Source organism: Pistacia vera, unplaced genomic scaffold (assembly GCF_008641045.1).
Source record: "Pistacia vera cultivar Batoury unplaced genomic scaffold, PisVer_v2 Contig102, whole genome shotgun sequence".
Classification (NCBI taxonomy): Eukaryota; Viridiplantae; Streptophyta; class Magnoliopsida; order Sapindales; family Anacardiaceae; genus Pistacia; species Pistacia vera.
The window spans coordinates 1,263,061-1,279,455 of NW_022195050.1; the positions used below are offsets into that span (position 1 = coordinate 1,263,061).

The following is a 16,395-nucleotide window of genomic DNA, read 5'->3' on the forward strand; positions in this document are numbered from 1 at the left end:
ATTAGCATAAAATATTGGTGTGTATAAGCTTTTAAAATTATGTGAAACTATGAATTCAGGAAGAGCAGGCCAGGTTTTTTAACTAACTGAAATCGTTCCAGAAACAGAGAATCAAGTTGAGATAAATAAAGAGTTTAAAATGTTGCATTCATATATAGTAAAAAGGGTCAGAATTAGGAAAGCTGTCTTCGGCAATTGGAATACTATATATTACTAAACAAAAAGATAATGCTGATTGTGTCGATGCAAACTAAGATTTTCTTGTGTCGTAACCATGGAATCAGTAAAGCCGTCACAAATGGTTTCGTTTGAATAATTGAGTTTAGTTGTTGAGGCATTTGATTTAAGTTCTCTTTAATTTATTATGTCTCTAACAAGCTACTGGTTAACGTGCAATATAATTTGATATACGCACTACGTACAATACATGGCTGGAGATGCACAAACAAGAAATAGACTAGCTGCATGTTCCCTTTATTCATGGCAAGTGGGATGTGGAGAACCATAATCTTTCTCCAATTTTCTATGAATTTATCGATTTATTTATAACATTATCTTTTTGTACAATCTTGATAAAGTCGTTTTCGCTAAATTTCAAAGATTTATTCAATGGCAACCATGATTCTCCCACCATAACAACAAAACGAAACCGTGTTGGATTGATGCTTAAGCCAACTTGTCAAGGGTTAGAGAACTCGATACACACAGAGATGAGATGAGAAAGTCCCTCAACTGATTGATCCCCACGCAGCGTCCATAATTAAGCTTATCATGACAATGAGGAATTGTTTTCCAATTCACTTATTAATAAGCAATTGACTGAATTTTTTTTTTAAATATTAAATATATATTAGGTCCGAATTTAAAAGTATAAAAATGATCGCAAGAGAGAATAACTATAATAAATAAGAAAATACAAAGTTGACAAAAGTTAATTCTCCTTAAATTGGTGGATATATATCTTTTATCAATGAACTAGGATTTTGAGGCTTGTTATACAAAATCCGTAGTTGGATTTAAGAAGAGAAAAAAAAACCATCTCTTGATTTAGTAACATGATGTAATTGTGTTGTAAAGTATTTTCTAACATGTTAAGGTTGAGATGTTTTCAAAGCATATAAAACAGCATTATTTAATTTCATTTGGCTTACCCAATAGAGCATATAGCATCCAGCATTATGATTATTAATTTCTTTGATTACGAAGGATTTATAAATATATGGTAAACTGATAATCGATGTGAAAACAGTACTTTAGGACAACACCAAAACAAGAATACCAAAATATGAACACGACTAAATTATAGCCCAGAACTATGGTGCGTTTGTTTTAGTATTTTTAAAAAAGTAAAAGTTAGGTGGTTATTACGAGGTAGGATTTAAAAATTAACAAAAACACTCCCTTACGTTTATTAATTTATTAAACACCCCTGTAATAAAACATTAAAAATTAACAAAAATACTCCCACCCACCCACCTATTAAATACCGACAGCTGGCTACCACCGCCGAAGGGTGGCCAGAGTCGCTGTATCGATGCATGACCGGCTAGATCTGGCCGATCATACGCCAGTATGGCCTTTTTCAACCAGATTCACCGTGGATTTGATCGAAAAAGGCCAGATCTATGGCTAGATCTAGCCACGTTTGGTCATCAACAATGGCCAAAGATATAGCCGTCATTGACGACTAACTGCGGCCAAAGATCTGGCCGACAACAGCTAGATCTTTGCCATAGATCTGGCCTTTTTCGACCAGATCCACGGTGAATCTGGTCGAAAAAGGCTAGATTGGCGCACTACCGACTAGATCCGGTCGGTAGTGCGCTATACCAGATTCTGGCCACCTTCCAACGGTGGTGGTCAGAATCTGGCAAATGTGGGTGGGTGGGGGTGTTTTTGTCAATTTCTAAACCTTTTTTTTTTTTTTTTTGTTTAGTTAAATTAACAAACTTAGGAATTCTAAAAATAATTGAATAAAATAATAGTATTTTCATAATAGGGAAGCAAATGTGTATTTTGGAAATGATAGAAATAGGATAGGGAAACAAACGCACCCCGAATTTTTAGATTTATGAGATGGTATTAAACTTTTCTAAAAGGCTCATTTGACATGCCTGATAGAAATGGATCAAACACTACTCTAATATGTACAATTTGTTGATATAATTAAGAGCCGAAATAGAATTGTCAAATTTTCAAACCTTAATGAGATATTTTCCCAATAAACACTATCCTAGATGAAAATGAAAGACCCATTCATACTCCTAAACATTAGGGGTGGAAAAATCCGGTTAACCGGTTGCTTGAACAGAACCGGTTTTCAATTTTAAAAATAAATTGAACCGAAACCGGTCCAGTTTCGGTTATAAATCGATTAATAAGATTAATGATGGGCTGCCTTTTCGGCCTAATTCGCACACTCCACTTATGGCCCATAAGTTATGAGCTGCCTTTTTGGCCCAATTCCCACACTCCACTTTGGCCCTTTTTTTTTCCAGGTTTTTTTTTTTTTTTTTCTTTACTTGAATTAAAGTTATATACTTATATTTATTGTAATTGAATTTGAATTCATATAATTTTAATGTACATCAAATAAAGTTAAATTTAGTTCCAAATGCAAAATCTGCTCCACAACGGGACAGAATATATAAATTTACTAGTTTAACATGTTATAATCTTTTAATATTTGAACTTGAACCATGAGAAAAAAGATGAACACAACGGGACAGAATATATAAATCTTCTTCCTTTGCCTGCTATTCTACATGAAATAAATTAACAAGATTAGGATCAACACAAATTAAAGAAATGATACACATTACAAATCATACAAACAAAAGACCAAACTTCTCAACCCAGATGATTAAAACCAAAAAGGAGCCACATAGCTTTACTATTTTTTTCTTTTTTTTTTAATTTCCTTCTTCTCTAACATCTTCACTTCAGCTCCGAACCCTTCAAATGAGAAGCTAGAACTTTACTAAAAAGCTCCTCATCTTTCAGGTCATGCTCTCTAAACGTTCCCTGAAAACTTTTAACATGTCAGAAAATTTTACAGAAAATCAAATATCTGAGTCGTGGGCTCTCCTGTTCAGTGTTCATTGCAAAGAGATGAGGTGACCAAGAAATACAAAGCAAAGAGCCAAAGAGATGAGGTCACCCACCGGAAACAGAAGACGACGTGGAGACTTGGTGAAGGAAGAAGAATGGTGACCGCGACTGGTGACTGCCGACTATTGAGCAACAGATTGGTGAGCAAAGATCGGCGACGTGAGCAAAGATCAGTGGCTACTAGCTCAGGTGTGACCGCGTGACTCCGGCATGAGAAGTGAGAACACAAATATGAGAACTGAGAGTCCGAGAGAGAGTGAGAGACAGAGACTGAGTCATTGAGACTCTGAGAGTGTGAGAGACTGAGAGTTACTGAGGTGAGCATCTGAGTACCGGCGCGACTGAGTCTGAGTAGTGAGGTCTGAGATCTAAGTACTAGAGCAGTGGAGGCGTGGAGCTGCCGAGTGAAGACTGAAGTGAGTGTTAGAGTGTTAGAGTGTTACAGTTAGTGTAGTGACTTAGTGAGTGTTAGGGATTGCAAAATAAAAAACTAAAATTAGTTTTTTTGAAATTTCGGTTCAAAAAACCGGTTCTAGGTAACCAGAATTTATTGTGTCAAAAACTGAAACCAAACCGGATTTTCGATTTTTTTTAATATCCGAACCGAAACCCAAAAAAAATCAGATTTTCGATCCAGTTCGGTTTCCGGGTTTTTTTTCTCCACCCCTACTAAACATGAAAATTATCACAATCCCACGTAAGAAGACCATAAAACAAACCCAAGAGTTCAAGACCATAAAACTAAACAAGCCAGTTCTTCTTTATGATACATCACTCATTTTTCGCAATAGCTAGGAGCTTGCCATTTGCAATTTATCCTTCTTTTCATAACATAATTAATTGGAAAGGTGTGTTGGAAACTTGGAATTTCTTGGCTTGCTGTCCTGGCCATGCTGCCTTAGGTTTTTCTTTAAAGGATCCACATTTGAATTCAGAGGGCCTTAAGCCAATTAAACCTTGACCTAATTTATAAAGTAGTAAATCACTTCTAAAAGAAAACGGAACTGACATAATGAAATACCTCCGAAGGAATATTACTATATATAAACCATCACTAGATGATCAAATGGTCAACTAAAATTCTTGAATATATTACTTAAGAGGTTTTAAAGTTTTAAATTCAATTTATCTTAATTGTTAATAGAAGTGATCGTTGGAACTTTTATTCGATCGATAGTTTTAGGATCCCAAAAAATTAATTAAAAGTACAAACAAGCTGACCCAAATACTGTTGGTCATCAAAATATATATATATATATTGCACCCAAGGAGGCAAAGTTAGTAGCTTTCATTACTATGAAGAAATTAACTTTCGTCGAGAATTTAATGTGAGAAAGGCTCCACGCGCGTCAATGGCCTTTTGGCTAATTATTTATTAATGGCGAAAAGGATAAAGTGTTTTCTAATTTACTAAATTCTAAGCAACTAATTGGTGGCCTGCGCTGCCTAAATCTTCTTCATTAAATTTTTACACTGCTTTACAATTGCCAATATTATAATCTAGAAGTCAATATATAATTGTGTCAACCCTTCGAGTGGTTGTTAAAAAAAAAAATCTTTTATATATTATTACTTAATTAACTTTTTTATATAATTAAATTATCAATTAATTAAAGGATCAATGATCTGTCTCATTCTGATCGTCATGTCAAACAATAAGCTTCTAAAATTAATAATTGTCTATGAAAATCTTCCCGATCAGTTACTACAAACTTTTTAGTAAAAAGCCATGCTGATGCGCGCGATCATAATAAATTATAATCTCCCTTCTCTGTAATTACAATTAACATACGTTACGTAAACAGAACCGAGCCGGATTTAATTACGTTTGCATTAATTAGTCATCTAACAGAGGTAGTAAATATTTGTTCCGGCGCTGCTTTCTTTGGGTTTCATTTTGCAGCTGATCAATATTCCGTCCTATCTTCGTGCTTTTCCATAAATAACTGCATCTTGCTTTTCAACTTCCACCCATCAACTCTTCCTTAATAACGTCTTTAAATTCTTAAATTCTAGCTTCCAAGTCTGCTTTAATTAGTCGATATATCTTTCACTTTCTCTTCTATTCAACAAAAATGGTGACGTTTTTCAGTCTTCTTTATACGTTTCTGTTTGTTTTCTTTGTATACTTGCATTCATCTTCTGCAACCACGAACTATAATGTGTTGAGTTTTGGAGCCAAAGGCGATGGAGTAACAGACTCCACTCAAGCATTCATCAACGCATGGGCTGCAGCCTGTCGCTCTACAGAATCAACTACCATTTATGTACCAAAAGGAATGTATTTGCTTGGCTCCGTGGCCTTTAAAGGAGACTGCAAAAGCTCTGATATTACAATACTCATTGATGGAACACTAGTGTCTCCGTTAGACTACGGTGTACTTGGTGAAGCTGATAATTGGCTAAGCTTTGAAGGGGTTAACGGTGTTTCCATCGTCGGTGGGACACTCGATGCAAATGGATCGGCTTTATGGTCTTGCAAGGCTGCAGGCTCTAATTGTCCCAATGGAGCCACGGTATTGTATAACTTTGTTTAATTGCTTGAACATTTTTCTTTTTTTCACTGTCGACTTTTATACTGGATATTATGGATGGTGCCTAAATCTGAGGAAATTTTATTTTCCGTGTGCAGACATTGAGCTTTACTAACTCAAACAATATCAGAATCAATGGAGTTTCGTCATTAAACAGTCAGATGTTTCACATTGTGATCAATGGTTGTCAAGACGTGCATATTGACAAAGTTAATGTCACAGCTGCTAGTGACAGCCCCAACACTGATGGTATCCATATCCAATTATCTCAAAATGTAATGATCACGAATTCGTCTATGAAAACTGGGGATGACTGCATCTCCATTGGCCCTGGAACGAAGAACTTGTGGATTGAAAGTATCACCTGCGGTCCTGGTCATGGCATTAGGTGATGTTATCAATTTTTATTCTAGGAAAACTGTATGTTGATGGTATTTTACTACAAACTGTTGGAGTCTCACACCGACTAGGCACGCTTAAGCCTACTAGTTTATAAGAGGGGTTAATCCTCCTATTCAATAAGACCTTATTGAGTGAGGAGTCAGACCCACCTCAAAATCTATCATGATATCAAAATCCAGGTTCAATTGAGCTGAATATTTGACCAGCGTTCAAAAAACCATGTCAGAGTGCCTCAATTTTCCAGAAAATAATTTTCCTGGAGGACTTTATTTTCACTCAAAAATCTCGAACATTATAAAATAAACAAATCAAGTTCTTTTTAAATATTCAAAATATTTTTAATAAAATCAAAATAAAAAAAATGTCTTATAATTTTAATTAGACCAAGAAATTAACATCAATTCATGGGTGGTGTTTTTGGTTTTGCAGCATTGGGAGTCTCGGCAAAGAAATGGATGAACAAGGAGTACAAAATGTGACTGTTCAGAAAACCCTTTTTACAGGTACACAGAATGGGCTTAGGATAAAGTCTTGGGCGAGGCCCAGTAATGGGTTTGTTCAAGGTGTTCGATTTATTAATGCTACCATGCAAAATGTTCAAAATCCTATAGTCATTGACCAAAACTATTGCCCTCACAACTTAAATTGTCCTGGTCAGGTAAGAAAATCCCATAAGAACTTTACAATATATAAATTACACACAAGGAGCAAGGAAATATATAAAGAACTAATTTCACTATTTGATTTTGCAGGTATCTGGAGTGAAAATTAGTGATGTAATGTACCAAGATATTCGAGGAACTTCTGCTACAGCTGTGGCTATAAAATTTGATTGCAGTACTAAATATCCATGCACAGGCATTCGATTGCAAAATGTAAATTTGACATATTTGAATCAAGTGGCTCAATCATCTTGTAATAATGTGATAGGAAAGACACTTGGCTTGGTTAAACCAAATAGTTGTCTGTAATGAACAAATAAAAACATAGTCTGTACATAAAATTTATCGAAGGTATATTCTTTTTCAATGAATTTTTTACGGGCCAAAGAGTATTTCTTGATCAAATCTAGAGAATATCCAAAAATTATGGTTCAACCATTGTGCAAAACAAAGCCAGGAGAAAGATAAACGGCATGGCATGCAAATCGAAAAGCGGGGAGTTGGTATTTGTGAAAACATAAACGGGAAATGCCTTTTGGTGCAGAAATAGATGAAATGTAATGAGCAAACAAATCCAAGCAGTAACCACAGACTAAATAGACTGGAATGTGAACGCAATCATACTTCCAGTTAACCAGGTACTGCAGGCCATAAAAAATAATTACTCCTGTATTCCACAATCATACTCCAAACGAATCAATATGCATGCTATTCCTGTATTCCATCCAGTGGCGGAATCTCAAGCAAAATTAATGAATAATAAGAAACACATTTGCCGTGGGAAGAAACATCTAATGGAAAAATATCCCAATTATATATCTATTTACCACACTCAAGAAAGTTTGTGAGGAAGAAAGTTTGTGAGGGCACTAACACGAGTACATGGGAACATGTAGAATATCCTCAATACCATGGTTCATACTTCAGTTTCAAGTCTAAATGAACACATAAACTGACACACCATATGGTGTGTTTTCAAGCCTAATCCAGGCAGGTTGTAGACCACTGTACATCTAACTCTCAGCTGACCTCAGCACCCGCAAAATGGAAATGAACAGGTTCAGTATATCCAAATAAAGAGCGACAGAGGCCAAAATATATTCGTCATATGTGAAGCGCTTGATCAAATTATCAGTGTCATAGACTATGTATCCGCAGAAGACCAGAGCACTAATTCCACCATATACAGCAACAGTCGTTGATCCAAGAGGAAAGAACATCTGGAACATAACCCAAGGATTTTCAAATCCCGTTAGAAAAATTCCAAATACGTAAGCAAAATCATGCACATATTTATTGAGGATGATGAGGCAATTTAGCAGAACCAAGATCTCATACCTGCATAAAGCTAGTCAGGACGAGGATAATGAGGCTGGTGAATAAAATTGGTCCAAGGAAGCTGAAGTCCTTGCCCTTCTTAGAGGCCCAGAAAGTGTACCCAGTTAAAGAGCACACTACGGCTGAGGTTAAAATTAGTGCTTCCAGCACAATCCTACCTGAAAATGAATGCATAACAAGAATCGAGTCATAGTTGTAGAAGAAAGAAGAAAAAGGAGAACACCACTAGGCAGAGTAAATTGAAGCGGATAGAAAAGATACTATACGAACCCTCGGTATTAGCGCAGGTCACGGCAACAGGCAGACTTATTGACACAGTAAAGAGACCAAGAACAATCAGGTTCACAGGGTGCTTCTGGTGATACACATGCAACGGCCACAACACTGCATGAATTTTAGATCTAATATAAAGTTAATATTAAGAACACAAATGTCAGCAAAGAACACAAATTCTACAGGCACCGAATCTTGAACAAATGATGTATACACTCATCAAACGTATTCACTACCATTTAAAATATGTATTTGTTAATATAAATTATGTTTATACTAGAGAACGATGTCTTCTTTATACCAGAAAGAAAATATATTGAACGTAAAAGGATAAATCAAGACTTAAATAATGAGAAAACATTATCCCAACCATGTACAAGTTTTCAATTTTACCCAGATGAGATGAGATTCCATTAGGGTACCATAAATTCAAAGGATTATCAACTAATACTCTGAATCCTCCTGTTAGTAATCACGGGTCAAACCAAAATTTCCCAAACAATAAAAAAAGCAAATGATAATCAAATTTAAACCCACAAAAAATTTCCTCCATATCTGTTTATGAATCATAATTAGAAAATGAATCTGAATTTAAAAAAAAAATAAGAGAGAGAGAGATGAACGTACGGATGAAGGGGAGGAGGGAGAGGAAAAGAAGAAGGCCGGAATTGCCCTTGAGGAGATCGTTGATGGGAGAGTAGAGAACGGTGACGGAGGAGACCAAAGTGGTCACCACGATCTGGGCGGTCAAAATTCCGTAGACCTTACGGATGAATCCCCAACGGAGCTGGTTCTCCCCAAGGCTAATACCTGGGTACAGTCTCTCACCGCGTCCTCCCTCTAGGTCTAGATTGAATTTCTCATCGTCTTTGCTCCTCACGCTCTCGTAACCCGACATCTCTCTCTCGCTCAAGGGATTTTTTTCTTTTTCTTTTTTTTGAAATGTTAGTCTCTTTTTTCGATATTTTCTCATCGAATTTGGTATTTATAATTATAGCGGGTGTGGTGGTTGACGGTGATTATACTCCTGATTACAGGTGTGTTAGTGTGACTGGTGGGTTAGGATATGTGTGTAAATGACACTCACATCATCGTTGGGTTTTTCCAACGCTAGTATATTTGGGACCCACACGTGTTCTGAATAATTAATTTGATAGTAACGTTTTAACCTTTGCAGAGTTATACCTTTCCCCCCCTGAGGCTTAGGACTTCTACTACAGATCCCGCTGTTTCAAACACTAGACACTCAGCTTAAAAACTAAGTATGTGAAACCCATTAGTTAAAACTAAAATAATGAACTCCCAAAAAGAAAAGTTAAAAAATCAAGTGAAATAATTAAGGATATTTTTGTTATTTTAGTTTCAATTAATAGTTTTGATTAACTTCCGTTATAATAGAGGAGTTTTCTAGTATTTAAAACAGTAGGATTTAGACGGAAATGGCCAGGGTGGTTAAGATATTGCTAGTTTTTCTCTACCGAAATTTCCAATGAATTTCCAACGTACAAATAAATCGACTTTCATTTCCAGACGCAGAAATATACAGTCAAAGATCAAAGGGTTTATAAAAAGTCTTCATAGACTTTGCGTTTGTCATGCCAGGTTATACACAGATGACTCCAAAAGACAATTTGATTATAGAATAAAACTATATTATCCCGAAGGCCAACCATCAATAAAAAACGCCCAACTTGCAAGGATCAAATCAGCTCATTGAATGAGCACGTTATTTCAAGTTAAAATCACTAGGCTAAAAGGGGTATAAGCAAATAATTCTACATTGAAATTCAATCTACTGATCATTTCTTCTGTAGATGAAAAAGAAAAGGTAAAACAATGCTCCAAAAGTAATGTCAGCTGTAAGAATAATCTAGAGAATTTTCAATAAATCATCTTTGGTGACTTAGATCACAATCAAGGTATACAAGTTACAAACAACAAAATTGGCAATGCTCCGCTTAATATCTTTTTTTTTTTTTTTTTCTCTTTTCTTTTTCATCATCGGGAGTGTTCGGATTAACTTACGTATATTTCAACTAATCTCCAAGACCTTAACTATCGATCAAGTAAGACTTCTAGTGATCACCGTTATTTTGGTCAAGTAAGAGCCCTAATGATCACTCGTATAATGTTTAGAAGACTTGAAATAAGAGCTCATAAAACTTCATTTTGCTCCTTTACCATCAAACCATCAAATGGTAGTTAAGCTTAGTATCTTCTAGGATCTTCCCCAGCATATTTCGACACATTTGTATTCTCTACGCAAAGTTTAGTGACTAAAGAATGGCATAAACTTCACTGAGTGTATACCCTATCCTAAACATAAATTCTGAAATAAGTAAAGAATCACCAACCTATCATTTTGTGACAGACACTCTCTCAGAATCTCCTTCTGAGGTTTGAGTTTATTCATCAGCATCTCTATGATCCTTGCATTCCCTCTGCAACATATCCTTAGTTACACAACCCAGTGATGATTTAATCATGTGTATGGACCCTTGTCTCTTCATACCCCATTACACATATCGTTCCACAATTTTTTTGCTTCTTCCTCATCCTCCACTTGACACAGCTTTTCAATTAGTGGGGTATAAGAGGAAGTTGAGGTGGCAGACCATCCGCCAACAGTTCTTTTTACCAGTTAGTACTATTATCAATCTTACCTACATTGCAATCTTTTTTAATCAAAGTGTTATATGTATCACATCACGAACAATATCCTCCGCATCATTCTTCAAACAAGCAATAAGCCTCATCTACCTTTCCATGTAAGCAAAACCGCGATCATAGTGTTGTAAGCCACTGTGGTTTCTCCATAATTTTAAATCTTGTCAACCCAATTAACTCTCAATAACTCTTTTAATATTCTCAATCAATGCATTGTGAGTGTTATTCGTTTGGAAGCAACCCCTTCTTAATCATCTCAAACGACAGCTTCCGTTATTATTATGGTTGCTCTGTAAGGGAATTGGCGGCGAAGCCTGACATCTGATAAGGTTTCTGAAATATCTGCCAGTCAATAATAATTCATGCTTACTTTTCTTGAAAGAAAAATACAAATATTGAAGAGGGCCGGCTATATTAAATGATGATTCTTGAAGTGTAAGGAACGAAAACTTGAGAGGGTGATGTTAAATGATGAATTAATTTCTATGATAACAAACTACAGTATAGATGTTTAACGACTTCTAAACTTGAGAGTCGAAATTGATTGGACGCCAAATGGGTATTTGTGCAGCACATTTTTTCTAGTAATAAGATCTATAACACATTGAACTTTTAAATTTTAAGAGTAGTTTCGGTATAATTGGGGTTTAAAAAAAAATAGTGTCTAAAATACAGAGATCTAAGATATTAAGTGGGCTAAAAATCATTTCCCAAAAGCAAATTTGATGTATGATACTTATAATTATTATATCAAATTAATTATTTAATACAAACTTGTAAAAATTGAAAAAATAAAAATTGCTTGACAAGTATGAGCTATGAAAAAGATTTAATTGACTTTTTTTCTGTCCATTCCGCCAATGCCAAATGTCGCGATAAGTGAATATCATGTTAATACCATTGCCTAGATTGCTTCATGGTAATCTGAAGCGTCCCGGAGGCAACAGAGGCTAACAACCTGCATAAACAGTTTTCCGTTCAAATATGGGACAATTTTTTATAGCCATTAGCCATTATGAGAATACTATTGCATGGATTGTCCACGACAATCTCAAAGGTGCTGGCAGAGTCATTGGTGATAGACAAGTTTCAATCCCAACATGCGGCTACATTCAAGAAGAAGAAATTTATAGTCAACGATCAAAGGGTTTATTAAAGTCTTCAAAGACTTTGGGTTTGTCATGCCAGAATGTATATATTATACATATCCAAAAGGCAATGAGATTCCAAATTAAATGATATTACTCTAAAGGCCAACCATCAATCAAAAAACACCCAACTTGTATCTATCAACCCATCCAGTGAGCGCATCTTTTGGTTAAAGCAGTCTGCTAAATGGATATTAACAAATAATTCCACATTGAAATTCATCTACTGATCATTTTTCATGAAAAAGTACAAGGTAAAACAGTGCTCCAAAAATGTTATTAGCTGTAATATCTAAAGAATTTCAATAAATCCTCTCGTACTTGGTAGATCACAATCATGGTATAGAAGTTACAAGCAACAAAATGGGAGAAGCTCCGCTTAATCCCTTTCTAGGATCTTCCCCAGTAATGTTTCGACAAAATTTGAATTCTCTTCTCAAAGTTTATTGACTAGAGAATGACATATATACTTTCACCGAGTATATAACCTATCCTAAACATAAATTCTAAAACAAATAAAGAATCATCCAACCTATCATTTTGTGATAGACATTGAACCAATCTCTCAAAAGTCTCCTTCTGAGGTTTGAGTTTACTCTTCAGCATCTCTATGAACCATTGCAAACCCTCTGCTAAGTATCCTTGCTCTGATCCCTCTGCTACATATCCTTGCTCTGATCCCTCTGCTACGTATCCTTGCTCTGATATAATCATGAGTATGGACCCTTGGCCAACAGACCCTTATTACACATATCATTCCACAATTTTTTTGCTTCTTCCAACTCTCCAATCTGACACAGCTTTCCAATTAGTGGGGTATAAGAGGAAGTTGAAGGTTGTAGACCCTGCGCAACGAGTTCTATTAACATATTTGTACTATCAGCAATCTTGCCTTCGGTACAAAAACCTTTAATCAAAGTGTTATATGTAATCACATTACGAACAATACCCTTTCGCTTCATTTCTTCAAACAAGCAATAAGCCTCATCTACCTTTCTCCTTGAGCAAAACTGCGCAATCATAAAATTGTAAGCATCTGTGGTTTCTCCATAACCTCTATCGCACATCTCCTTGAATAGCTTTTTAGCCTCTTCAAAATTACCAATTTTGCAAAATCCATGAATCAATGCATTGTAAGTGTACTCATTTGGAAGATATCCCTTATTAATCATCTCAAACCACAGCTTCCTAGCATCCCCAAGCAATCCCATTTTACATAGACCGTGAATCATTGTTGTGTAATTGACTGTATCTGGTGCATACCCTCTCTCCTTGATATCATTAAAAACTCGATAACCTTCAAGCATCATACCACTCTTGCAAAGCCCATTGATGACTTCCTGGTATGTATATCTATCTGGAGCACAGTTCCTTGCCACCATTGTGTGGAGTAGTTCAGATACCCTACCATAATTCCTCTTTTTACAAAACCCTGATATTAATTTGTTGAAAGCAACATTCCCAGGCTCCAACCCTTCCTCCAAAACCTGTCGAAGAAGTTGATAACCTTTACAAAGTTTCCCATCATTGCAAAAAGCTTGAATCAAATAACCTACAGTCTCAGCATCAACATTGGCTACAACATCAGATTCAATCATTACTTCATACAATTTCCACACAAGGTCAGTCCTATCAACCTTAATAGCACCCAACAATGCTGAATTCCATGTCTTTATGGAACCAGAAACTCCCATTTCTTTCAACTTTGGAAGCAGACCAATTGTTTCTTGAACCAATCCACACTCACAAAGACACTGTATATATCGCTCTATTGAACCTGGATCAGGACTAAAACCAGTATGATCAAGGAAATCCATTGCAGCCTTACAAGCCTTGGCCTCAACAAGAGAATCAAAGAGAGCACTACACGAATCTAAATCAGCTGAAAATGTATAATTAGAGTTCAACCAATAAAAGTAACGAAGTGAGAGAAGCACATTGTTTTGGTGCTCTAAGACCTGGTGAAAAAACTTGGGATCATTAAAATTGAAAGAAGGGAAATCAGAAAGCAGAGTCTGTTCCCATCTGGGCTTGGTTCTAATAATCTTGCAAACTTCTTTTGCAAAGTTTGAGCAGAGTTGCGAGGTTTCTTTGGATTCTATCGACAGATTTCTGATATGGGAATTAGGGCTTTGACGGATAGGAGGGTTTTGGCGGAGGAAAGTTTTAATAGATGATAAAGCTCTACCCATCAAATATACTCTTCTTCTAAATTACTTCTTTTCAGACTAAATAGGAAAGATTAAATAGAAATAATAATGAAGAATTTTTTTTTTTTTTTTTTTTGAAATTGAAAAAGATTTGATAATTGGACTTACAGAGCAGCAGCTAGTTAAAGCTCGGTTGAGAAAATTGAATCAGTTGATCTTGAAAGTGACCGACGGCAGTGAAAGAGATGAGACGTTGGTTCATAGTTGCATAACTCTTATTTTCTTGGGTACCGATACCGTGGTGCCTCTTGCTGCGTGACAATAAAATAATCGATGTAATGAACAAAATCGGAGAAGTGTACAAATTTTATTGGAAAATTATATTAAATTAAAAGGGCTATTATCCCACTTCCTATTTCCCATATTTTTATTCACTCCCCAAAGGTATGAAAAACTACATAACATCCCTCCACATTTTGAGAATTATCCAATACCTCCCCCTCATTGGCCTTAATTGATATATTTCTTCCATTTGGTTTACTTGGTTTGATCCTTTGAGATTGATTTATATTAAACCCATTCATTTTATTTCGAAAGTATTAAAAACACCCCTACCCTTATAGATATGTTAGGGTTTCATTTAATTTTAAAATTAAAAGTCTATTTTATCCCTTTGCATCACTTACTAACTTAAAAAATATTTTTTTATTCCTCCTACCTTATTGCTTATAGAAAACATTAAAATAACATAATAGCTTACACAATTATTATTTATTTATTATTTTTCAAGGAAGAGACATAATTTTATAAAAATTCACTTTTAATTTAATTTTTTTNGAGCATTTACACCTTTTACCATTTATACACCATCACTTAATAAACATAAAGAACTGTAAAATAAAAGTTTAAGGGGTTTTTCTATCAAACCCCACATGTTTGCCAATTCTTTGTCAGCCTAACCACAATTTTGCCAATTTTTCCAAAGTTAGCTAAAGATAGGTGAACTTGACATTTTCAGGCCAATGCCTAATGAATTTATGAATGAGTATGAGAAGTGCATCTATCAGAGTCGCACAAATATCGAATTCAATACCATGTGGACTAAACTTATAAACTCTCTCATTTTTATCACTCTTTTATTGAACTGAAAACACCCAGAATCCTTAATGAACCAAACAACACCACATATTCATCATTGATCAAAAACTTCTTAATCAAAGATAAAGAGTTATTTTCATATAATAATTGATGTTCTACCACTAACAATTTATATACAAAACATAACAATTTATATACAAAAAAAAATTTGCTGCAAATAAAGCCTGGGAAAAAATAAAAAAATAAGGGAAAAAGAAAAAACCCAGTTGAACACATAGCAAGTATGTTGTGACAAAGAAACGGTACAGCTCTAAACTACAGTTATAAGTGATGCATTCTCGCACAAGAACATTGATAATTAAAAGGAGTTGAATTGAGTTAAGAGATGATCGTAATAATATCACCCACACAATCATTCTTTGGCACAACTTTAACTGGCCAGACACCACTAAGAGAGTTTATCTCACAATAGAATCAAGGTCTTGAGAAACGGCGACAGCAAGAAAGGAAAGAAGATTTCAACACACTTAATCTATAGGCGATTCTACAAACAAAGGAACCAATGGAAGAGCAATGCAGAAGGCTTTATACACTAGCTGTTATAGTGTGTTTGGGTCAAAACTCTAGCTATTTATGATCTGTATGGGCATCTCTTTGAATTATCTGGGCTGGAGATATTGTTATGTTGGATTAGATCATAATATTTAGGCCCAACACATTCATCCAATGGCGTGTAGTGTAAACACACAGAATCAAATTCAGACATTCATCAAAATAAACTACATTTCTCTTTATCAATGGCACAACACTTCTATTTATCAATCACACAAACCAGTCTCACCAAATTGACTGGATTTCTCTTCATCAATGCAACTCCATTCAACACATTTATCCAACTAAAAAAAAAAAAATTGAAAAAAAAATTTGAAAAACAAACTGTCTAATTACCGATGGCAGATGATGAAGACGAAGAACAAGCGCAGAATTGCAAATCCAAAAGATCAACAGCGCG

The 16,395-nt window shown here is 35.2% G+C and overlaps 3 protein-coding genes across 3 annotated transcripts; 1 reads left to right on the plus strand and 2 right to left on the minus strand.

The window, feature by feature from the left end:
• The first annotated feature begins 5,186 nt into the window (after nucleotides 1-5,186).
• Nucleotides 5,187-7,018, plus strand: LOC116121807 (polygalacturonase-like). Its single transcript, XM_031407742.1, has 4 exons — nucleotides 5,187-5,627; nucleotides 5,744-6,033; nucleotides 6,477-6,705; nucleotides 6,800-7,018. The coding sequence occupies exons 1-4, from the start codon at nucleotides 5,187-5,189 to the stop codon at nucleotides 7,016-7,018; spliced, it is 1,179 nt and encodes a 392-aa protein (XP_031263602.1).
• A 420-nt stretch (nucleotides 7,019-7,438) lies between these two features.
• On the minus strand, nucleotides 7,439-9,294 carry LOC116121854 (BI1-like protein). The gene is made up of 4 exons (XM_031407774.1): nucleotides 8,948-9,294; nucleotides 8,318-8,431; nucleotides 8,048-8,205; nucleotides 7,439-7,929 (listed from the first exon to the last, which is right to left on the minus strand). The coding sequence occupies exons 1-4, from the start codon at nucleotides 9,291-9,293 to the stop codon at nucleotides 7,723-7,725; spliced, it is 825 nt and encodes a 274-aa protein (XP_031263634.1). The 5' UTR covers nucleotide 9,294; the 3' UTR covers nucleotides 7,439-7,722.
• Nucleotides 9,295-12,455: 3,161 nt separating this feature from the next.
• LOC116120209 (pentatricopeptide repeat-containing protein At5g18950) lies at nucleotides 12,456-14,600 on the minus strand. The gene is given in 3 exon segments (XM_031406181.1): nucleotides 12,456-12,601; nucleotides 12,604-12,818; nucleotides 12,860-14,600. Coding segments are annotated over 3 exon segments (1,713 nt in total). The 5' UTR covers nucleotides 14,328-14,600; the 3' UTR covers nucleotides 12,456-12,571.
• Nucleotides 14,601-16,395: the final 1,795 nt, after the last annotated feature.

Bases quoted from the DNA above. Each gene is read 5' to 3' on its own strand.
- LOC116121807 (XM_031407742.1), top strand. From the start codon at position 5,187: ATGGTGACGTTTTTCAGTCTTCTTTATACGTTTCTGTTTGTTTTCTTT. The intron at 5,628-5,743 runs GTATTGTATAAC...TTCCGTGTGCAG, and splicing joins ATTGTCCCAATGGAGCCACG to ACATTGAGCTTTACTAACTC. The intron at 6,034-6,476 runs GTGATGTTATCA...TTGGTTTTGCAG, and splicing joins GGTCCTGGTCATGGCATTAG to CATTGGGAGTCTCGGCAAAG.
- LOC116121854 (XM_031407774.1), bottom strand. From the start codon at position 9,293: ATGAGAAAATATCGAAAAAAGAGACTAACATTTCAAAAAAAAGAAAAA. The intron at 8,432-8,947 runs GTACGTTCATCT...AAATTCATGCAG, and splicing joins CTCCCTCCTCCCCTTCATCC to TGTTGTGGCCGTTGCATGTG. The intron at 7,930-8,047 runs GTATGAGATCTT...GTTATGTTCCAG, and splicing joins TCCTGACTAGCTTTATGCAG to ATGTTCTTTCCTCTTGGATC.